Source organism: Suricata suricatta, chromosome 10, assembly GCF_006229205.1.
Source record: "Suricata suricatta isolate VVHF042 chromosome 10, meerkat_22Aug2017_6uvM2_HiC, whole genome shotgun sequence".
Taxonomy (NCBI): domain Eukaryota; kingdom Metazoa; phylum Chordata; class Mammalia; order Carnivora; family Herpestidae; genus Suricata; species Suricata suricatta.
Window position 1 is genome coordinate 121132465 of NC_043709.1, and position 22231 is coordinate 121154695.

The 22231-nt window shown below is 37.9% G+C and overlaps 1 protein-coding gene across 1 annotated transcript in view; it reads right to left on the reverse strand.

Moving 5' to 3' along the window:
- Positions 1-22231, reverse strand: part of C10H10orf67 (chromosome 10 C10orf67 homolog) — a 155439-nt gene that overhangs the window by 16837 nt on the left and 116371 nt on the right. Inside the window, 2 exon segments of the mRNA XM_029955583.1 lie at positions 7932-7992; positions 8080-8160. Of these exon segments, the coding sequence (XP_029811443.1) occupies positions 7932-7992; positions 8080-8160 (142 nt within the window).

A 22231-nucleotide genomic window follows, 5' to 3' on the forward strand; every position in this document is an offset into this window, starting at 1 on the left:
GGAAATAAAATAAACCAGAAAAATAGTGTGTGATCTGGGGCTATGGCTTTATAGAAAGCTATGGGCCTAGGGAGGTGCAAAGGCAAAAACTGACTTCACACAGAGGAACTGAGCCCAAGCCACCTGATGGCTTGGTGGCTTCAAGACCCTAACGTCACAGTGGAACAGGCAACCCCCAGACTTCTAAGAACTGGTTTTGGACTAGGAGTGAGACCGGCATACTGGCTGTATTCAGCTGTGGAGAGAAAGAACGGAAAAGAGAAGAAAAGAGAAGAAAGCGAAAAGAAAAGAAAGAGAAAGGAGGGAAGGGAATGGAAGAGATGGGAAAAGAGAAAGAAAAGAAAAGAAAGAAAGAGACAGGGAGGGATGAAGGAAAAAGGAAATGAGCCTGAAAACCAACGTTTCAAAATCAACACAAGAATGGAAGGCTTGTAAAGACAAGAGCAGGATAAGCTATGAGAACAAGAACTCACTCCCGATAAATTTTAGTTGATAACACAATCTGACAAAAACTTCAAAATATTTGTATCACAGAAATAATTGATAGTGTCTGTTAAAAAAGTTATGATACAAAACAGGCCAGAACAAAATACACAAAGACTTAGACCTACATGAAATGAAAAGAAATAGAGCTTGTCATTTTTTCTGACATTGACCACAGCAACATTTTCCTAGATATGTCTCCTAAGGCAAGGGCAACAAAAGCAAAAATAAACTATCGGGATTACTCCAGAATAAAACGCTTTTGCACAGCGAAGGAAACCATCAAAGAAAACAAAGGCAAGATATTTGTGGGAGAAGGTATTTGCAAATGAGAGAAGTGGGAGAAGATATTTGCAAATGATATATCTGATAAGGGGTTAATACCCAAAGTACATAAAGAACTTACACAACTCAATGCCAAAAAACTCAAATAATCTGATTAAAAATGGGCAGAGGCTCTGAATACACATTTTTCCAGAGAAGACATACATATAGCCAACTGACACATGAAAATATGTTCAACATCACTGATCTTCAAAGAAACGCAAATCAAAGCAGCAATGAGACCCATGTGAATGGCTAAAATCAAAATGACTAGAAATAACACGTGTTGGTGAGGGTGTGGAGAGAGAGGAACCTTGTGCACGGTTAGTGGAAGTTGTTGGAGAAACCACTGTGGAAAACAGCATGGAGGGTCCTCAAAGTGTTAAAAATAGAAATGCCATATGATCCAGTAATTCCACTAGGTATTTACCAATGAAAATGAAAACACAAATTGAAAAAGATATATGCATCTCTATGTTTACTGCAGAATTATTTATAATAGTCAAGATATGGCAGCGACCCAAGTGTCCATTGATAGGAAAATGGGTAAGGAAGATGTGGCATATATATATGGCATATATAATGAAATATTACTCCGCCATCAAAAAAAAAAATGAGATCTTGCCATTTGAGACAAGGATGGACCTAGAGAGCACTGTGCTAAGTGCAATTAGGCAGACAGAGAAAGCCAAACAATATGATTTCACTTACATGAGGACCCTGAAAACCAAAATAAAGGAAGAAACAAAGAAAAGCAGAATCAGACCTATAAATACACAGAACAAATTGATGGTGCCTGAGGGAAGGGAGGTGGGGAAACGTGCAGAATGGGCGAAGGCGAGTGGGGAGTCCAGGCTTCCAGTTATGGAAAGAATAAGTTACAGAGATAAAAAGTACAGCCTAGAGAAGTAATTAATGGCATTCCAATAGTGACCCTTCAAAATTTGTCCTATTGAGAGAGAAACAAGGAAGGGTACCACTGAGTGCTCTATTCAGCACCACATAGTGACAATCCTAGCCAGTGCAGTGAGAAAAAGAAAAAAGAGGGGCGCCTGGGTGGCTCAGTAGGTTAAGCATCTGAGTCTTGTTTTCTGCTCAGGTCATGATCTCAGGGTTCATGAGATCGAACTCCATTTAGGGCTCTGTGCTGACAGCTTGGAGCCTGCTTGGGATTCGCGGATCTCTGACCCTCCCCCTCTTGCTCTCTCTCTCTCTCAAAACAAACATTTTTAAGAAATGTCCCTATTGTGCTTTGTCTCTCTCTCTCATAAATAAATTAATAAATAAATAAACAAATAAATAAATAAATAAAATATAAATGAAGTTGAACTAACCAGGAACGTGATCAGCTGAGGACTGGAACCCACTGATATTTCTAGAAGCTGATGCTTGGGGTCCCTCCAATTGAAAGTAAGATTCATACAATATCTACTGCATTCCAAGATGCCCTTTCCAGCTCCGTTAAGGGGGCACTTGACACGCCTACAAACTTGCACTGGTCTATACGAAACATCTTGTAACATTTTGTCATTTCTGTAACTGATTCACTCCTAAATTCAAAAATTAATACCCATTGTCTTTGCACTAATTAAACCTTTTCTCAATATTTCGGTACCCCCAGAGAAGCTTAAATGGCTCATGAGGCCTCTTAACCAACAGCTAAGGTTTGGGACAAAATAGTGTTCACGAGATCCAGAGAGGCTGCTGGATTCCACTCGTGGTCCAGGGAGTGAATAGCCAGAAAGCCCTCTTGTCACATGCTTTACACTTTGGAGAACTCTATCAGTTTGGGGCACAATTAGGAATGTGTTTAGTGGCATTTACTAAATGAAACATGGGCCACGCATACTTAAAAGCATCACCAGTTCTAAATTCACACAAGATAGTCCTGATACCAAATTAATAAAGGACTCTTAAAATATGTACTAGTCTTAATCCTTTTTTCTATGTAATTTCAACTCAAATTTTTATGATCTTACAGATCCTACTTATTTCAATGATTGACACTATTTTCAAAGGGTGGATTACCTTTCATTTTCCTTTTTCACATTTTTCAATCGCTCTCTAACCTATGGACAGAGCCTCAGTAACACAGAGAACCTCTGAGTTTTGTGATTAGTTCTCTAACCCAACTGGTCATCTTGACTCTTTTCTATGCCGCTGAGAATTCACGGTATTTGGGAAGGTGATCGTCCAGGCTTTAATTATAATCTAATCTCCTAAATCCCATGCCTTGAGTAGAACATATCACTGGAATATAGAACATATAGAATATAGCAAGAAAAATTGCTATGGAAAGATAGTTGAGAATCAGCCCAAATCTCAAAGATATGCATAACATCTATAACTTGGAAATATACCATTTAGATAATAGGCAATTGGTGACAATACAGAAAAAGTAGAGAAGTTGGTGGTAGTGACATCATTAACATTAACAGACCCCTTAATATATTATGTTTAGTAAATCGGCTTAGTCCTGATACTTAACTCATATTAATGGACCAATTCCTTCTTCTAACATCTTTAATAGCCACAATGGCTATCAATTACATGGTAAATGACATTATATGTTGTTTATGCATATATGTAGTGTATGTAGTAATATTATAAAATATACATTTGAATATGAATTTGAAAACCTTACTGAATTATTTTAATTACAGTTACAATCTAGAAACAATATATAAAATAAGGCTAACATTATGCCTGAAATTTCTTTTGCTTTTTATTTATTTAAGTTCCAATTTCTTAGGCAAAATTATTTTTGTGTTTAAAGCAAAAACAGGAGCAATGGAACTCTGCTCTCAATTAACGCTTATTTTTACAAGTTGGTGGAAAACACTTTTAGAAAAAAAAATACCTTTTCAAGTCCAGAGCTTCAAAGGGTAAAAAGAAAGGTTTCTGAATTATTTCAAATATAGTACAATTGTTCCACTATTCTTGAAAAGCCTTTAAAATCACCTCTTCGATATTTCTTCCCTAAAAGTCTCAGAGAATGAACAAAACAATGTAATCTAGGTTTAAATTTGGGTTTCTCCTGTGTTTCAGATATTTATGTTTGAGCTTTTTCTTACTGACAAGCCACTTAAAGGATCAGTGTTACTTTGAGGTTTTATCTGTGAGATTCGTGTCTTTGGGGCTCATTAAGAACATTTCCAAAGATTACAATGTCAATAGCACCTAATTACTGGACTGTGAGAAAGGTCTTCTTGAGTACATAAAATATGTGGCAGTCCACAGTATACAATGGGCAGTTCAGATCCCAAATTTTATCACAGTTAAGTAGCAAACAAATTAATAATGTTACCTGGGAGCTCTTGGGATAATTACTACTGCGTAAAAACTGCTTTGAAATTTTGCAGATAGTATCAGACCTCACTTTTAGTTCTCTTATATTAACAAAAATGCATTTCTTTCTCTTTTCTTAGTTACCTGTCTCTTTTTCTGTTGCATGTGTGACTCTTTAGAAGTTTTTGGACTAAAACTTGCCACATAACAAAACGTTATTTTCAATCTGCTTAGAAGAGATGTATCACCTGGTATTGCTTTAAACTATATTTTATGTTTTATTTCACTCTTTTCAAAATGCCCACTGTATATTTGGATACATACGATCAATTTTATTCTCCTGCTCCTGGCTGGTAGAAATTACTGAAGGATAGACTACTTTTATATCACATTATGACTCTTGTGCGGTGGGCTAAAAGGTAGGTTCGCAGACTTTATTTGGGGGACCTGGGATAATGTGACCAACAGCTCAGGAGGAAAGGTAAGGAGAGGGGCACACAAGGCACAAACATGTATCTCGTGTCATCCTTGTCACAAAGCCATGAGGTGGGGTCACCATCCCCACTGTACACAGCGAAGGGAATTGAGATGACGTCAGTGAGTAAGTGGTTAGACCTGGGAATGGGAACTGAAGTCTGTTGGCCTCCATGACTTCTCCCTTACGTCCCATACTTTCCCACTGTGTGTGGTAGAGAACGGGGCTCATGCCATGCATGAGTCTTGGGCTAAGTCCATATAATTGGCTGATGACAAGCAGGGCTCTGGGGCCACACTGTCTGGGCTTGAATCCGCTGTGGTATAACTCCGCGACCCTCCTAACCTTCTCTGTAACCCCACCGTCTCCTCTGTAGACAGGGGCAAAGCAAAAATGCCAGCCTCCCAGGGCTTTGTGAGGACAGGACCTAAAACGTGGAAGATATTTACAATAATACCTACTTCCACTAAATGTCAGCCATACCGAAGTATTAAAAGTATCTTGTGGTGTCAAAGTTCAACCTAATAACCTCTTAGGTTCTTTGCCGTAACACTGAGGATGCTGTTACCATCGAGGCTAAATATTCAGTAAGTATTTAAAGTGTTGACATTTGATTTACATGTTCTAGAAAATGGAATTCCAATACAACAGTGACTTTAAAGAGTGTGATTTGGGGTCTGTCACCAAATAGCTTACAGAAATCTCGCATGTTATAGAAAATCACAATGTAGCTTAACACGTAATGTATTTGTGAATTGTGCTTGAAAATACTAAAAACGTGTTATACTATTTCCTGGGGGCCTGAAGGGGGTCCTCAAGCATCTGAAGTATCTGAGAAACTTGGAGTGACTTGTTTCATGAAGATGCTTTGGCCCTTTAAATATCTAGTGTGGATGGCACCCAGTAGACATAACCTGTGTGCTAGTGAGATCCATTTACTCCCTGAATTAGCAAATTCATAATTTTCCTCCTGGCATTCACTTATTCATTTCTATTCATTAGACGTAGAAGATGTATTTCTATGTGCACCGAGGTGGCTCAGTCGGTTAAGCGTCCCATTTCAGCTCAGGTTATTACCTTGAGGTCACGAGTTTGAGCCTCTCTTTGGGCTCTGTGCTGACAGCTCAAAGCCTGGAACCTGCTTCAGATTCTGCGTGTGTGTCTCTCTCTGCCCCTGCCTTGCCCTGCTCTCTCTCTCAAAATAAATAAACATTAACAAAAAAATTGGAAAAAAATAGAAAATATATTTCTAGTAAGTTTTGGATTAACTGGAATCCACTTAACCAGAAACTGTTGTTAATTGGATTATTTCCTACTGTACCTTCAAAGGGAACAACGCAGCATGTCAAAGTTGTATCAGAGATTTACTAGAAAGCAATTACAGGGTTTCATCTAGAGGTGTTTGGTGTGAACGCTGTCACATACATCTCCAGTGCAGTGCAGATAAACGTTCAGAATGATGGTAGAGCTTTGTGGAGTACTGCAAGATTATGGATAATAAGGAAGCATTTACATTCTATTTTATTCAGATTCATGAAGGGTAGAAACAACCTTGCATTTTCAGGGCTGAGGAAAAGGAGTGACAGCGTTGGTCTCAGCTAGAGCTCCCTTGTATTCTAGGTGGCCATCAGGTTAATTTGTACTACTTTGAATGGACGTTTGAAAAATGGAAAATCATTTTTTGGATGCAAAATCGTCAGCTGAATCTTCTGGGGGAACGGAATGCTGCTGTTAATTAAACTCTCTAATTAAAATGTCAGGCAACCCACAGGTTCCAAATTCAACAGTCTAGATTTTATAATAAATCCTGAGAGTCTCTCTTCCCCTAATATGTTATGATGTTTTAGAAGTAACATGCTGTGTGGGTTAGAATTTCCAACAGCTCACAGATTGGATCTTACTTAATGGATCTGAACTTATTTAACTGCAGATACCTTTAAAAGGTTGCCACTCTGGGACAGACATAGCTCAGTCGGTTAAGCATCCGACTTTGGCTCAGGTCATGATCTCAGAGTTTGTGACTTCGAGCCCTGCGCCCGGCTCTGTGCTGACAGCTCGGAGCTGGGAGCCTGCTTTGGATTCTGTGTTGTCTCCCTCTCTCCCTCTGCTCCTCCCCCACCTGCGTGTGTGTGTGTGTGTGCATGCATGCGTTCTCTCTCTCTCTCTCTCTCTCTCTCTCTCTCTCTCTCTCTCTCTCTCTCTCTCTCCTCTTTCTCTCTAAAAAAGTGCCCCTCTGCCAAGCTAGAAGCTGCGTGCTACAGAGTCAGGTGTTACTATAATGTAAATGGCAGCGCCGGGGGCAGACAGCACTATGACTGTTGGAAGAGTTCTCTGTACCCAGGGCAGGTGCATCTAGTACAGATATTACCTACACCATAAGCACTACAGAAAAAGCCTGTCTGTTGCATGGACACCCAGAAGAAAGGTTCCTCTCTGCTAAAGCACAATGTAGTTTTCAAAAAGTAGATTTTAAAATTAGGGCCCAGGGTTTAAAAACTCATCACACACGTCTACTTTGCATAAATATTCATATAAAAGTATATTTTTAAACATTCCCAGGCATGAAAAGCGGAAATTACTGACTCCCTTTGGTTATCATCATCAAACTAATAGAATTCAAATGAATAATGTCATGTTTTGTTAACCTAATTTGTGTTTGAGAGAAAAGGATGCACGGTTATATCTTAAAGACTTACAGAAGCCTATGGACAAAACATACATCTGGTTCCAAAAGAATTAAATCTGAAGCGCGGTCAGGACCCGTGGGAGATGCAGTATGCTAGAAATAGTCCTACTTTCCCACTGGGTTGTTTTTTTTTTAATGTTTATTTATTTTTTTTTTAGAGACAGAGAGAGACAGAGCATGAGCTGGCGAGGGACAGAGAGAGAGGGAAACACAGAATCCGAAGCAGGTTCCAGGTTCCAAGCTGTCAGCACAGAGCCCGATGTAGGACTCGAGCCCACGAACCGTGAGATCGTGACCTGAGCCGAAGTCGGATGCTTAACCTACTGAGCCACGCAGGCGCCCCGCCCTCTGGTTCTTAAAATGGACCAATGGGAATTCAATGAAAGCTTCAGTTTTCTTGATAGTTTAATAACAGAAAAGGATTCCAACTGAGACCATTTCTAGTTTTGAAGTATGATTAAGTTCATCTTCAATGAGCAGTGACTGATAATCAGAAATGCACAGTAGCATTCTTTTATTCAGCATATCCAAGTATTGGTTTTATAAACTAGCTGGAAAAAAAGTATCCACCCAAAATTCCGCACTCCTCATTCTAATAATGAGAAGGAAATCTCAATCTGGATTAAGGACCTATTCTGCGTGTGAACCTTTTTTCCCAACAATAATGATACTCACCTTTGGATGAAGAGGGGAAATATATCTGATCACTGTCTACATCCATGTCCTTGGTGTCTAGCTGCAGGTAAACCAAAATGTTTCATTACGGAGGGCGGATAATAGCAATTGATTAAGCGTTTAACAGAGAAAAAAATAATCCACTTACCACAGCTGTCTGATCACTTAGTGAGGAGGTGGCATCTGTTATCAGGTTCATTTTAGACTGCACAAATAAAGGTTTTAATTTCTGAAAGGCACAGAAGGTATTATTGTGTTATGAAGAGGAAATGATTATCAGGTCAAATGATGTAGGATGTTCTTTGGCCCCTAAGTAACCAAGATCTGAAAACTAAGGTCCTGATTTATTGGCTTAAATGTGGCTGGGGAAATCCTTTCCTTAAAACCCATGGAATAGACACACCCTGTCCTTATTTGGACTACCTTGAGAGAAAATTCAAGAAAAATGTTTTCTTCAATGTCTTTTCTGACTCTGCTTCCTTTTCTTTCTTTTTTTCATTTGAGTACAGTTGACACACAATGTTACATTAGTTCCAGGTGTCCAAGTGAGTGATTTAACAAGTTTACACATTATGTTATGTGACGCTCATCACAAGTGTAGGTACCTTTGGTCCCCTGTTTCCGCTTCCTTTCGATGATCTCCACCCCATTTGGGGCTTAGAATTTGTAACTGGCCAGACATCCCAGGCTTGTCCCCAGCACCTCCTGGCTCTGGGAAGCTATGGCCATGGGGACCCTGATTCCCAGGGACTGGACGGTGAAACACCAAAAGCATCTCTCCCAGGAGTTCATGAGCAGTAGCGAGCAAGCAGACCTGTCGCTAGCATCATATATTGCAAAGTAAATTACGATACTAAACGTGCACAGGTGAGAAGGACCAAAGGAACACTACACGTGTTTATCAAAAAGAGAGGTCTGAGATCCATGGACTTATGTGAAGTTTTCCCTATTCGAAGCTTCTCTCTTGGCGACTTGTGTGCACGTACACAAATCTGCACACAGGTGTGTTCGTATATATTTTTCTATTCCCCATAGCCCAGTCCCACTCTCTTTGTTACTACCCCAAGGAAATGATTTAAATATTTTATGTGTATTATTATTTGGATATGTTCTTGCAAAAACCTGTAATTTTGTGCATGCCTCTTAATTTGCAGGTGGTGCTATGTGATATCCTGTTTTGTTGATTGTAAGACCTAGCTTTCTGGTATTTTAACATCCCTAAAATTGGGCTGCATCTTGCAATGGACGGAGTGTTACAGCACAGTTGGCAGCACTTTTCTCTTTTAGAGACTGACAAAGTCTTGAAACAATGTTAAGCACATCTCAGATTCAAAGTGAGGGGGCCCCTGGGTAGTTCAGTCAGATAAGCGTCCCACTTTGGCTCAGGTCATCATCTTGTGGTTCGTGAGTTCAAACCCTGCATCGGGCTCTGTGTTGACAGCTCAGAACCTGGAGCCTGCTTCAGATTCTGTGTCTCCCTCTCTTTCTCTGCCCCTCCCCTGCTCGTGCCCTGACTCTCTCTCTCTCTCTCTCTCTCTCTCAAAATAAATAAACATTAAACAATTATTTAAAAGTGAAGTACAGTATACCTTGTGTGTTCCCACTTCTCTTGCTAAGTACTAAGTAGTTTGAATAAGTACTGTATTTTTAAGATCCATTTATTCTCCATTTATTCTGCCCCATATGCCTACAGTCTAGTACTGCACAGTCCATACCCCACACTGCAGGCGTGTATCTGCCTCATTTTGCCCTCTGCTCACTAAGGCAGTCAAGCCAAACCATCGTCTGTCACCAGCACCATTTCATAGCTTCCTAACCTGCTTTTCCCCACCCCGCCCAGCCCTCCAGAGCTGCCAGAGTGCTGCTTTAAAATGTTAAGTGAAGGGGGCACCTGGGCGGCTCAGTCAGTGAAGCATCCAACTCTTGATTTCATCTCAGGTCATTATCATGCGGTTTGTGAGATCAAGCCCTGCATCAGGCTTTGTGTTGACAGTGTGGAGGCTGTTTGCGATTCTCTCTCTTCCTCTCTCTCTCTCTCTGCACCCCCCCCACTCTCTCTCTTTTAAAATAAATAAATAAACACTAAAAGAACCACTCCTGTCAATGACAACAGTGACCTTCATAAAATGTTAAGTGAGATTTTCTTATTCTTTTGCTCAAAACTCTAAAAGGCTCCCAGTTTTACTCAAAATGCAAAGGAATTATGGATATGACATGGAAAGATTACTGGTGATTAAAATATAAGAGCAGCATTGAAATCCAGATAAAATGTCCACTTCTTAAATTCTTAAATGTAGCCGTAAGATGATGAAAAAAACAAACAAAACCAAGAATGTTTGTATCTCAGACTAAGGGAAGGTGGAAACTCAAGCCTTCCATCCTGGAACTCAGTTTTTAAAAAAAATCAAAGACCTATTATTCTTGTGACCACATTCATTATATTTTCTCTCCCTGCTCATTCTGCTACAGGCACACTTCCATATTAGAGCATTCCAATGGTCTTTTCCATGTCTAGAAAATTCTTCTAGGTCCTTTCGTCAGTACCATCAAGTCTTTCATAAAAATGGTAAAAGAAACCGGTGTTAAATGTATGACCACTGGGAGTTTAAATCTTAATGTACTCCATAGTCTCATACCTTTAAGTGTGAGTGTAGGAGAAAACATAACCTCTATGGCATGGTTGAAAATGGTAAAAATCCTGCTAAAATTGGGGTCAGAAGTAGGTACTGTGCCCATCAACCTGCCTTCCAACTATAAATGTGAAGGACATAGGTGAAAAGCAATACACAAGAGAATGCAGCTGATAATACTGGGTTTCGTTCACCACATCTCACCCAGTCAAGGATGAGAAACGAGTATATAAAATAGGAACTATGAAAACACTGCAGAATCAGTTAAGTGGTATACTGAAATCAGAAGACGTATATTTGAAAGGTCTATGTAGAGATCTACATGAAAACTTCATCAAGCTTTCTGGCCCCACCAGTAGAGTACAAGAATAAGTGGTCTCGGGGTGCCTGGGTGGCTCAGTCAGTTCCGAGGCTGACTTTGGCTCAAGTCATGATCTCAGGGTTCGTGGGTTTGAGCCCCACATTGGGCTCTGTGCTGACAGCTCAGAGCCTGGAGCCTGCTTCGGATTCTGTGTCTCCCTCTCTCTCTGACCCTCCCCCGTTCATGCTCTGTTTCTCTCTGTCTCAATAATAAATAAAACAATAAAAAAAAAGAATAAATGGACTCTAGGAAATGTAGGCAGCAGTCTTTGGAAAAGAATCCAGTAAGACAAAATGCAAAGGAATTATGGATATGACATGGAAAGATTACTGGTGATTAAAATATAAGAGCAGCATTGAAATCCAGATAAAATGTCCACTTCTTAAATTCTTAAATGTAGTCGTAAGATGATGAAAAAAACAAACAAAACCAAGAATGTTTGTATCTCAGACTAAGGGAAGGTGGAAACTCAAGCCTTCCATCCTGGAACTCCCATTCACCTTGAAGGCATTCATCAAACTTACTGAATGAATGCAAGAGTGGTCAAAGGGTCCTACGACTCTGGACCCTAAGGTCTGCCTAAGATGTGTAGTCGCAAGTGCCCACTCCACTATAAATTTGGGACCACAAGGCTATAACCAGAGTAAGGGTTCAATACAACTTCAAGTAAGGTTCTCCCAAGCAGTTTACAAGGAAAATTTGCAAATATTCCCTGAAAATTCCTAATCTGGTCCATGTTGTTTGTATGTTGAAGTCACACCTGGGGTCTGAACACCATAAGCTAAAAGCATTTAATTTAGTGGAATATTATACTGATGGTGCTCATGGAGATTGAGAGAAGCACATTAAAATCTTTAGTGCAAGAATTCCTCTTCAGCTCAGACTTCAATTTTTTTTTTTTTGTAAATAAGGCACCAAGGAAAGTGAACAGCTCATCATCAAAAATCTTTACATATATCATAAGTGGCTGCCAGCAGAAATGAAAGAGTAGAATTAGACCTTCTTAAATCTTCAGACACAGGAATTTTTAGTCATAGAATATAAAATCAATATGTATGATATATTTCAAGAAATAAAACAAGAAGCTTGATGATCAATAGTAAACATAATTGAAAAACAAACCAAACAATATTTATTTGTGCATTTCTTAAAAATGTAAACATAATAAGTGAAATTAAATTTCAGAGGAGAATTTTAACAAAAATATATACATATGTATACATTGAAAAATAGAATGGGATATACTATTTAGAATGCAGCTCAAAGTTGGGTCAAATATTAAAAAATATGGAATATAGAGGTTAGAAGGACAAGATATAACATATATTTAATCAGAGTTTCAAAAGGAAAAGTAGAGTTAAGGCAAAATATAACCAGTGACTGAAAACTTTTCAAAAATAATGAAAGAAACCAATTTCCACTTTCAAGAAGCATACTGAATCTCAAACAGAATAAACAAAAGAAATCTACAACTAGACATATCAAGGTAAAACTGTAGAACATTAAAGAAAAAGAGAGCTTAAACGTAGTAAAAGACAAAAAACAGATTAGCATTAAGGAAACCAGAGTTAAAAAGAGCAAAATTCCCAGGGGGCCTGGGTAGCTCACTGGGTTAAGTATCTAATTTTGGCTCAGGTCACAATCTCGTGGACTGTGAGTTCGAGCCCCATGTCAGGCTCTCTGCTGTCAGCACAGAGCCTGCTTTATACTCTCTGTCCCCTACTCTCTCTGCCCCTCCGTATTCTTTCTCTCTCACTTAAAAAAAACAAAGAGCAAAATTCTCTACTAACAATGAAATCTAGGAGAGAGTGGAATGATATACTCCACTTGCAAAGAGAAACTATCATCCACCTAAAATCTTATACCTAGCAAAAGTATCTTTTAATAACAGGCAAAAATAAACATTTTCCATGAAGTGAAAACTGAGACTGTTAGCCACGAGCAGATCCCCACTTAAGAAAATTCTAAATGAGGTGTGCCTGGGTGGCTCAGTTGGTTAAGGGTCTGACTTTGGGTCAGGTCATAATCTCATGGTTCATGAGTTCAAGCCTCGCATCAGGCTCTGTGCCAACAGCTCAGAGCCTGGAGCCTGCTTTGGATTCTGTGTCTCCCTTTTTTTCTGCCCCTCTCCCACTCACATGCTGTTTTTCTTCCTCTCTCAAAAATAAGTAAACATAAAAAGTACTTTTTAAAGAAAATCCTAATGAGTGTACTTCATACATAAGGAAAGAGGTCCCAGATGAAAGGTCTGATATGTAAGAAAGAATTGTGATTAAAGAAAGTGGTAAGTACATAAGTAAACTCAAATAAATACTGACCAAATAAGCCTATAATAATAATATGTTATGAGGATACAAGAAACTAGATACAACTAAAATATATGACATAATAGCATAATAAACTGACAGTGGTGGTGATTTAAATTTAATTGGTTAAAGAAGTCTTTACTGAGGATGGTAAAGATATAGATTTGGATTTTTTCTGATAAGAGTTTAGAACTTCCCACATGACATATGAGAAAAAAATTAATCAATTCATAAGAATGTGAGAAGGAAGGGCACCTGGGTGGCTCATTTGGTTAAGCTTCTGACTCTTGGCTTCAGACCAGGTCATGAATTCACGGCTTTGTGGGTTCAAGCCCCACATAAGGTTGGCAGCATGGAGCCTGCTTGTGATTTTCACTCTCTACTTCTCTCTCTGCCCCTCTCTCATTCGTGCTGTCTCTGTCTTTCTCAAAATAAATAAATAAAGCTTGAAAATGAAAAAAATGCTTAAAAATAGAACTATCATACCACCCAGCAATAGCATTACTGGGAATTTATCCAAAGGATACAGGAGTGCTGATTCATTGGGGCACATGTACCTCAATGTTTATGGCAGTGCTTTCAACAATAGCCAAATTAGGAAAGAGCCCAAATGTCCATTAACTGATGAATGGATAAAGAACATGTGGCTTATATATACAATGGAATACTGTGTGGCAATGAGAAAGAATGATATCACGCCATTTGCAGCAATGTGGATGGAACTGGAGGGTGTTGTGCTAAGTAAAACAAGTAGGTCAGAGAAAGACAGATATCATGTTTTCACTCATATGCGGAACTTGAGAAACTTAACAGATGACCATGAGGGAAAGGAAGGGGAAAAAATAGGTACAGAGAGGGAGGAGGCAAACCATAAGAGACTCTTAAATACACAGAAGAAACTGAGGGTTGATGAGGGGGTGGGGGAGAGGGGAAAATGGGTGATGGGTATTGAGGAGGCCACTTGTTGGGATGAGCACTGGGTGTTGTATGTAAGTGATGAATCATGGGAATCTACCCCCAAAACCAAGAGCACACTGTACACGATGTATGTTGGCCAATTTGACAATAAATTATATTTTTAAATGTCTTAATATTAATTATTAAAAAATTAAATGTGTATTCCTTAAAGAAAGAAAAAATGCAAGGAGAAAAATATGGAAAATAAGGTCAGATAAAAAAAACACAAAATAAGATAGAAATAGATCCAAATGCATCAATGATTACAATCAATTTAAATGGACCAAATGCTCCAGTTAAAAGACAAAGATTATCAATCCAGATTAAGAACAAATTCTAACATTAGTTATATGCTGCTTAAAAGAGTTACAACCAAAGAATAAACATATAAGAGGTTGAAAATGATAGGATAGAGAAAGACACCATGAAAATAATGACCCACAGAAAGTGAGGCAGCTGTAATACAATAAAGCCAAAACAGATTTCAAGGCAAAAAACATTTGTGGTGATAAAGAGGTCACAAAATAATGGCAAAATGCTCAATTTACCAAGAAGATATAATTCTAAAGTATTAAGCATCTAATAACACAGTTTCAAATTATATAAAGCAAAAATTGATACAAATTACATGAATAGATATTCAACTCATCCATTACAATAGAGTAGCATAAAAATACAAGACACTTAACATTAAATTAAAAAACAATTTTGTAGGGGTGCCTGGGTGGCTCAGTCAGTTGAGTGTCTGACTTTTCTTTTGGCTCAGGTCATGATCCCAGGGTCATGGGATCAAGCCCTGCATTGGGCTCTGCACTGAGCGTGGAGCCTGCTTAAGATTCTCTCTCTCTCTCTCTCTCTCTCTCTCTCTCTCTCTCTCTCTTTCTCTCTCTCTCTCTCCCTCTGTCCCTCTACCCAGTCATACTCTCTCTTAAGGAAAATAATTCTAAAACTTCTGTGGAGAAGATTATAAAACTACCAAAAATGAAGCCTAAAGAAATAACACGTTTATAAATTAGAAGATTCAGTACCATAAAGATGTCAATTGTATCCAAACTGATCTAGATTTAATGCACTTCTAGTCAAAATCCCAGTTGAATTTTTGTTTTGTTTCTTATGTTTTTGTTTTTTTGCTGTGAATATTAACAATCTGATTCTACATTTTATATGGAAATGCAAAGATCAACACCAAGGTAGGGGCATTTGCCTTTCTAGAAAAAGACATAGTAATAAAGAGATATTAAATTAGTGTCATGTTAGTGCAAGAATAGACAAACAGAAAAGTAGAACAGAACAGAAAGACAGAAACAGACTCTTATGTATATGAACCCTTATATATATATATTTGGCAGATGGAATTATGTATCCAGGGAAAAGATGGACTTTTCAATAAATGGTGCTGGTTCAGTTGATTGTCTGTATTAAAAGAAAATGAAATCAGACATCTACCTCTCTACACATTATCAATTCTAGGTGTATTAAGCTCCTAAATATGGAAGGCAAAAAGGGAAAAATGTAAATATCATAAAGAATATATTTGTGACTAAAGATTAGGTAAGGGCTTCTTAAGGCAGAAAAAAATGTAAAGGCAAAAAGGGAAATATTATTAAATTAACATCAAGATTAAGAACATCTGTTTATGAAAAGATAACAAAATACTATCCAAAACTGAAAGAAGACATTTGCAATGCATATAACTGACAAATGATTAGCTTCCAAATTATATAAAGTTTCTTAAGAAATTTTTTATTCATAATAAACTTTTTAAAGTGTTTAATTTAAATTCCAGTTGTTAACATAAAGTAGAATATTTAGAACTTTTTTAATTGAAATTTTTTAACCTAAAAAAACCCAGTTCACTCCTTTCTCCCACACTCCACCCCTGCCTCTTGCAACCACTAGTCTGTTCTCTGTACCTATAAGCTTGGTTTTTGTTTGTTTAGATCCTACATATTAGGGAGATTGTGTGGTATTTATCTTTCTTTGGCTGACTTATTTTACTTAGCATAATGCTCTCAAGGCCCATCCACGTATTGCAAATGGCAAGATTTCATTCTTGTTTTTGGCTGAATGATATTTCTTTGTATACATTCATCAAAATTTCTTCAGCCATTTATCTGTTGATAAACAATATACTGTTTCCATATATTAGCCATTATAAATAATGCTGCAATGAACAGAGGTGTATAAAATTTTCGAATTACTGTTTTTCTTACCTTTGGACAAATACTGAGAGGTGGAAATGCTGGATCAAATGGTGGTTCCATTTTAAATTTATTTTTAAGAAGGCTTCACATTCAGGGTAGAGTCCAATTAGGGGCTTGAACTCATGACCCTGACGTCAAGACCTGTGCTAAGGTCAAGAGTCGGTGCCTAACCGACTGAGCCACCAGGTGCCTCATATATTTAATTTCTTAAGGAACCTCCGCATTGTTCTCTATAGTGGTTGCCCCAATTTACATTCCCAGCAGCAATCCATGAGGATTCCCTTTTCTCTACAACGTCACCAACACTTGTAACTGCTTGTCTTTTTGGTAATAGTCATTCTATCAGGTGTGAGTTGATATCTCACTGTGGTTTTGATTTGCATTTCCCTGATGATTAATGATGCTGAGCATTTTTTAAATGTATATGTTTGCCATGTGAATATTATCCTTGGAAAAATATCAATTTAAATCTGCCATTCTTTAAATTATATTGTTTGGGGGGCCCCTGGGTGGCTCAGTCAGTTAAGCATTTGACTCTTGATTTCAGCTCAGGTCATGATCTCATGGTTTGTAAGTCTGAGCCCTGTGTGGCACTCTGCTGACAGCGTAGGGCCTGCTTGTGATTCTTTCTCTTCTCTTTTCCTCTTTCTCTGTCCCTCCCCTGCCCATTCACTCTCTCTCTCTCTCAAAATAAATAAACTTAACTTTTTAAATTGTATTGTATTGTTTGTTTTTTGCCATTGAGTTGGGGGAGTTCTTTGTATATTTTGAATATCAGTCCCTTATCAGATATATGATTTCCAGTTATTTCCTCCCATTAAGTATGTTGCCTTTCCATTTTATTGATAATTTTCTCTGATGTGCAGAAACTTTTTACTTCGGGGTAATTCCGCTTATTTATTTTTGCTATTGTTGCTTTTGCTTCTGGTGTCAGATCCAAAAAATCATGGCAAAGAACTATGTCAAGGAGCTTACCACCTGTATTGTCTTCTGGAGTTTTATGGTTTCAGGTCTTCTGTTCAAGTCTTCAATGGATTTTAAGTTAATTTTTGTGTGTGGTGTAAGATAGTGGTGTACTTTTACTTTCTTGCATGTGGCCTCTCAATTGGCCAGCACCATTGACTGAAGAGACCATCCATTCCCTAATGTATATTCTTGCCTTCTTTGTTGTAATTGAACTTACCATCTGTGCATTGGTTTATTTCTGGGCTCTTTACTCTGTTCTAATGATCTATATGTCTGTTTTTATGCCCATACTATACTGTCTTAATTGCTATAGTTTTGTAATGTGGCTAGAAATCAGGAAGCATGATGCTTCCTTCTTTGTTCTTCTTTCTCAAGATTGCTTTGGCCATGTGAGGTCTTTTATAGTTCCTTACAAATTTGATGATTGTTTCTTCTATTTATGTGAAAAATGTCACTGGAATATTTTTTTAAGTTTATGTATTTATTTTGAGAAAGAAAGAGAGAGAGAGAGAGAGACAAAGACAGGGACAGAGAGAGAAAGTGGGGGAAGGGCAGAGAAAGAGGAGAGAGGGAGAGAGAGAGAATTCCAGGCAAGCTCCACACTGTCAGTGCAGAGTCCAAATAAAGGGCTCAGTCTCATAAGTCATGATATTATGACCTTAGTTAAAATCAAGAGTTGGACACTTAACTGACTGAGCCGCTCAGGTGCCCCTGTCACTGGAATTTTGATAAGGATTGCAATGAATCTGTGTATTGCTTTGGGTGGTATGGACATTTTAACAATCTTCATCCTTCCAGCCTGTGAGCATGGAAGATCTTGACCCTTATTTACTTCCAACTGGTGAGCATGGGATATCTTTTTTTTTTTTATTTGTGTCTTCATCAATTTCTTTCACTGAAATCTTGTAGTTTGCAATATACAGGTCTTCCACCTCATGGTCAAATTTATTCCTAAGTATTTTTTTTCTTTATGATGCAGTTGTAAATGGTATTATTTACAATTTTCTTAATTTCTTTTTCATGGTTCATTAGTGTAAAATAATGCAACACATTTTTGTGTATTGATTTTGTATCCTGCAAATGTTAGTAGTTCTAACAGCTTTTTTAATGGAGTTTTTAGGGTTGTCTATATATAATACCATGTCACCTGCAGATAGTGAGCTTTACTTCTTCCTTTCCAATTTTTTTTAATGTTTTAATTATTATTACTTTTTTTGTCTATTACTTTGGTTAGGACTTCACTATACTGAGTAAAACGGCAAGACGGGACATCCTTGTCTTGTTCCTGATCTTAGGGGAAAAGCTTTCAGCTTTTCATCATTGAGTGTGGTGTTATCTGTGGGCTTGTCATATATACCCTTTATTATGCTGAGGCACATTCCCTCCATACCTGCTTTGTTGAGAATTTTTATCAAAAATGTTTGTTGAATTTTCTTCAGAAAAAAGAATGCTGTTTCTGTATCTATTGAGATGATCACATGAGTTTTATCCCTGGGATGTATCACACTAATTGATTTGCAGATGTCAAACCACCCTTGCATTCCTGGCTTAAATCCCACTTGATCATGGTGAATGATTCTTTTAATTACTGAATTTGGTTTGCTAATATTTGGCTGAGGATTTTTACATCTGTGGAAATGTCTGGCCTGTAATTTTCTTTCTTTCTTTCTCTCTTCCTTTCTTTCTTTCTTTCTTTCTTTCTTTCTTTCTTTCTTTCTTTCTTTCTTTCTTTCTTTCTTCCTTCCTTCCTTCCTTCCTTCCTTCCTTTCTTTCTTTCTTTCTTTCTTTCTTTCTTTCTTTCTTTCTTTCTTTCTTTCTTTCTTTCTTCTTTCTTTCTTTTTGTAGCATCCCCGTCTGATTTCAGTATAAGGATAATGCTGGCCTCATAAAATGTGTTAGAAAGAGCTCTCCTCTTCCACTTTTTGGAGGAATTTGGGAAGGATTAGTATTAATTCTTCTTAAAGTATTTGGTAGAATTCACCAGTGAAGCCATCTGGTCCTGTGCCCTTTTTTTGTTGTTGAGAGGTTTTTGGTTACTGATTCAATATCCTTGCTAGTAATCATTCTGTTCAGATTTTATATTTCATTATGATCCAGTCTTGGTATGCTTCATGTTTTTAGTAATTTATTTAATTTTTCTAGAATTCCTATGAATAAATAAGTAAAAGAGAGCTCAGTAGAAACAAAAGGCTTAAATTTCAAACACTTCATCAAAGAGAAAATCTGAATGGCCAATAAACACATGAAAAGATGATCACATTTATTAGTAGTCAGAGAAATGGGAAAAAGTTACAAACACACACACAAACACACACACACACACACACACACACACACACACACCACAAAACCACAAGAAGAAACAATTGCCCAATCATGAGACTGATGAAAATTATAGTCTGACAATATCAGTGGTAGAGACAATGTGGAGTAGTAGAAACTTCCATCCATTCCTGGTTAGAGTGTTAATTAGTAATAATACCTTGGGAAATGATCTGGCTTTACCTCAGATGACAGAGACTGTTCATTGTCCCTCTGATCTCTTTTCCCTTTTTCTTTTGGTAATATTTTCATGGAGTATTTGGCCCCTTAGTCTCAGTCTCTTGCAATTAGGTCAGATTAGTGGGATATGAGTGGAACTGATACATGCCATTTTGGGGCCATATACTTAAGTATTTATATGCTTGTCCTGGACGTCCTACTTTGGCAGTGTGCACCCATGGACGTGGAGTTAACCAGCTCTGTTGACACAGATGAGGGCAGCATCCTAGGAAAGACCAGAGCAATGTCTGGAAAAACCTGTGTGTCATCATGACTGTGGAGTGCTGCTCCTCATGGGTCACTCCTTTGCCCGGAACTGCTCTTTTCATCGCTATGACATGAAAGAGAAGTCATCTTCCATCTTATTTAAGCCAGTATATTTGTGTCGTAGCAATCATATTAGCTCATCCATAGCCTTGAACCCACCAATACTTTATGACCAGCAATTCTATTATGACTATAAAACCTGGGAAAACTGCTACCTATGTGTGTCAGGTGAAACAAAAAGAATGTCTGTGGTGACGGTGCTCATAACAGCAAAAAAGAGAGGATGAACGCAAATGTTGGCCAGTAGCAGAATGGATACATAAGTTGTCATATATTCAAGCAATAGAACACTCTCAGTGGGTGAATACAACCACAAGCATCAGCCTGGATGAGTCTTAAAAGCATAATGTTGAGAATATGGAGCACATCACTGAAGAATACCCACAATTTTTCAATTATATTTTTTCATTTCTAGGTTTAAAAACAGGCAAAAGTCAACAACACACCGCTTAGGGACACAAGCGAAAGTGACAAACATTGCCAAGAAGGACATCAGGACAATGACCCCTGGCAGGGCGTGGAGAGGAATGTGCTCAGTGGGCTTCTCCAATTTTAGTCCATCTACATAGCCTGGGTCCTAGGAACACAAGAGTTCATGTGATCGTCATTCTTTCAATTGCACATATGTATTTTCACTCATCCTTTTTGTACACATGGTTATTTCACAGTAAAAAAGAAATAAGAGAGAAACCAACAAAATTCAGAGTAGGAAAAAAATAGGTTCTTTTCTACTGAAACTCGACACTGAAATAAGAGCTTAAGAGTATGGAAACGTAAACACATCTGCATTTGATATGAATAGATTGCTAAGGACACAATAATAGAACTAAAGTCAATACTGGAGGTAGTAATGATTAAAACGAACATGGTACAAAATAGAATCCTTATGTCAAGTGGTGGTTCCTAACCTTTAGCCTGTCACAGGACACATAAAAATGGCATTGCTTGTGGGGAGCACTGGGGGGAATGGACGAGACTGCCCATGGCCTTAGACTGTGGGAAGAGCGGTTAAGGCTGCCCAGTCATGCCCCAACCCCGCCACCTGGAGGGCCAAGGACAGTCACTATCTCTGCACTTTTAAAACAAGTTCAGGAAGTTCTGATGAGGGTTTCCAACTGGAAAGGTTTCCTAAAAATGCCAAGGAAAAGAACAGGGAGAATAACATCACATTGAAGACAACATGTTGACTATGGAGGACATAAAATAGATTTTCAACCTATGATAGTGTTTCTGAAAAAGAAACAAAAACCAATCCCATAGATGCAATCATTAGAAGTACACGTAAGAAACATGTCTTAGGTGGAAAACAAAAAAGATTTAAATCTCTAGATGAGAGAGGCTCATTTTATTCCAGCGAAATTAATAAAATGATGTTTGTTAACTCATATCATGGTGACATCGTTTAATTTCAAGTTTAAAGAAAATAGCTTATAAATATCCACTAAGCAGGGGGAGGGGGGAAGAGCCACGTGAATTAGCAACAAACAAATATGAAGCTGGCTCCAGTCAGGGCAATGCATAGCGAAGTGAAGATAATGTTCTTTCCACAAAAGAAGAAAAACTCAAAGACACAGTCCAGTTTGCAAGAAATAGATCAAGATTAAGAACTAAAGAAGGGCAGAAGTCATGATCTTAAAAAGGTTGTGAGGTTAAAGATAAACAAGTAGGTATAAGTAATTGCTATTCAAATGGTTCCAAAATTAAAAGAAAAGCTAACTAATCAAAAATACTTTTATGTGATAAAAAGAATCACATAATAATAATGTAGTTCTCTAGACAGAATAAAATTAACACAGACTGGAGGGAAGGGAGGAATATACTGATGAAATTAATGCTGAAATGAAACTTGGAACAAAACCATGTGTAAACTCTTGTTTTACTCAGAATGCATTAAGACTTGAACTTGTTTGGTTACGTTATTGTAACTGCAGAAATGTAATTTGATTTTACATTAAAGTTTACTATTACAATACAGATAATAAAAGCAACTAAAATGTGATTCATATTA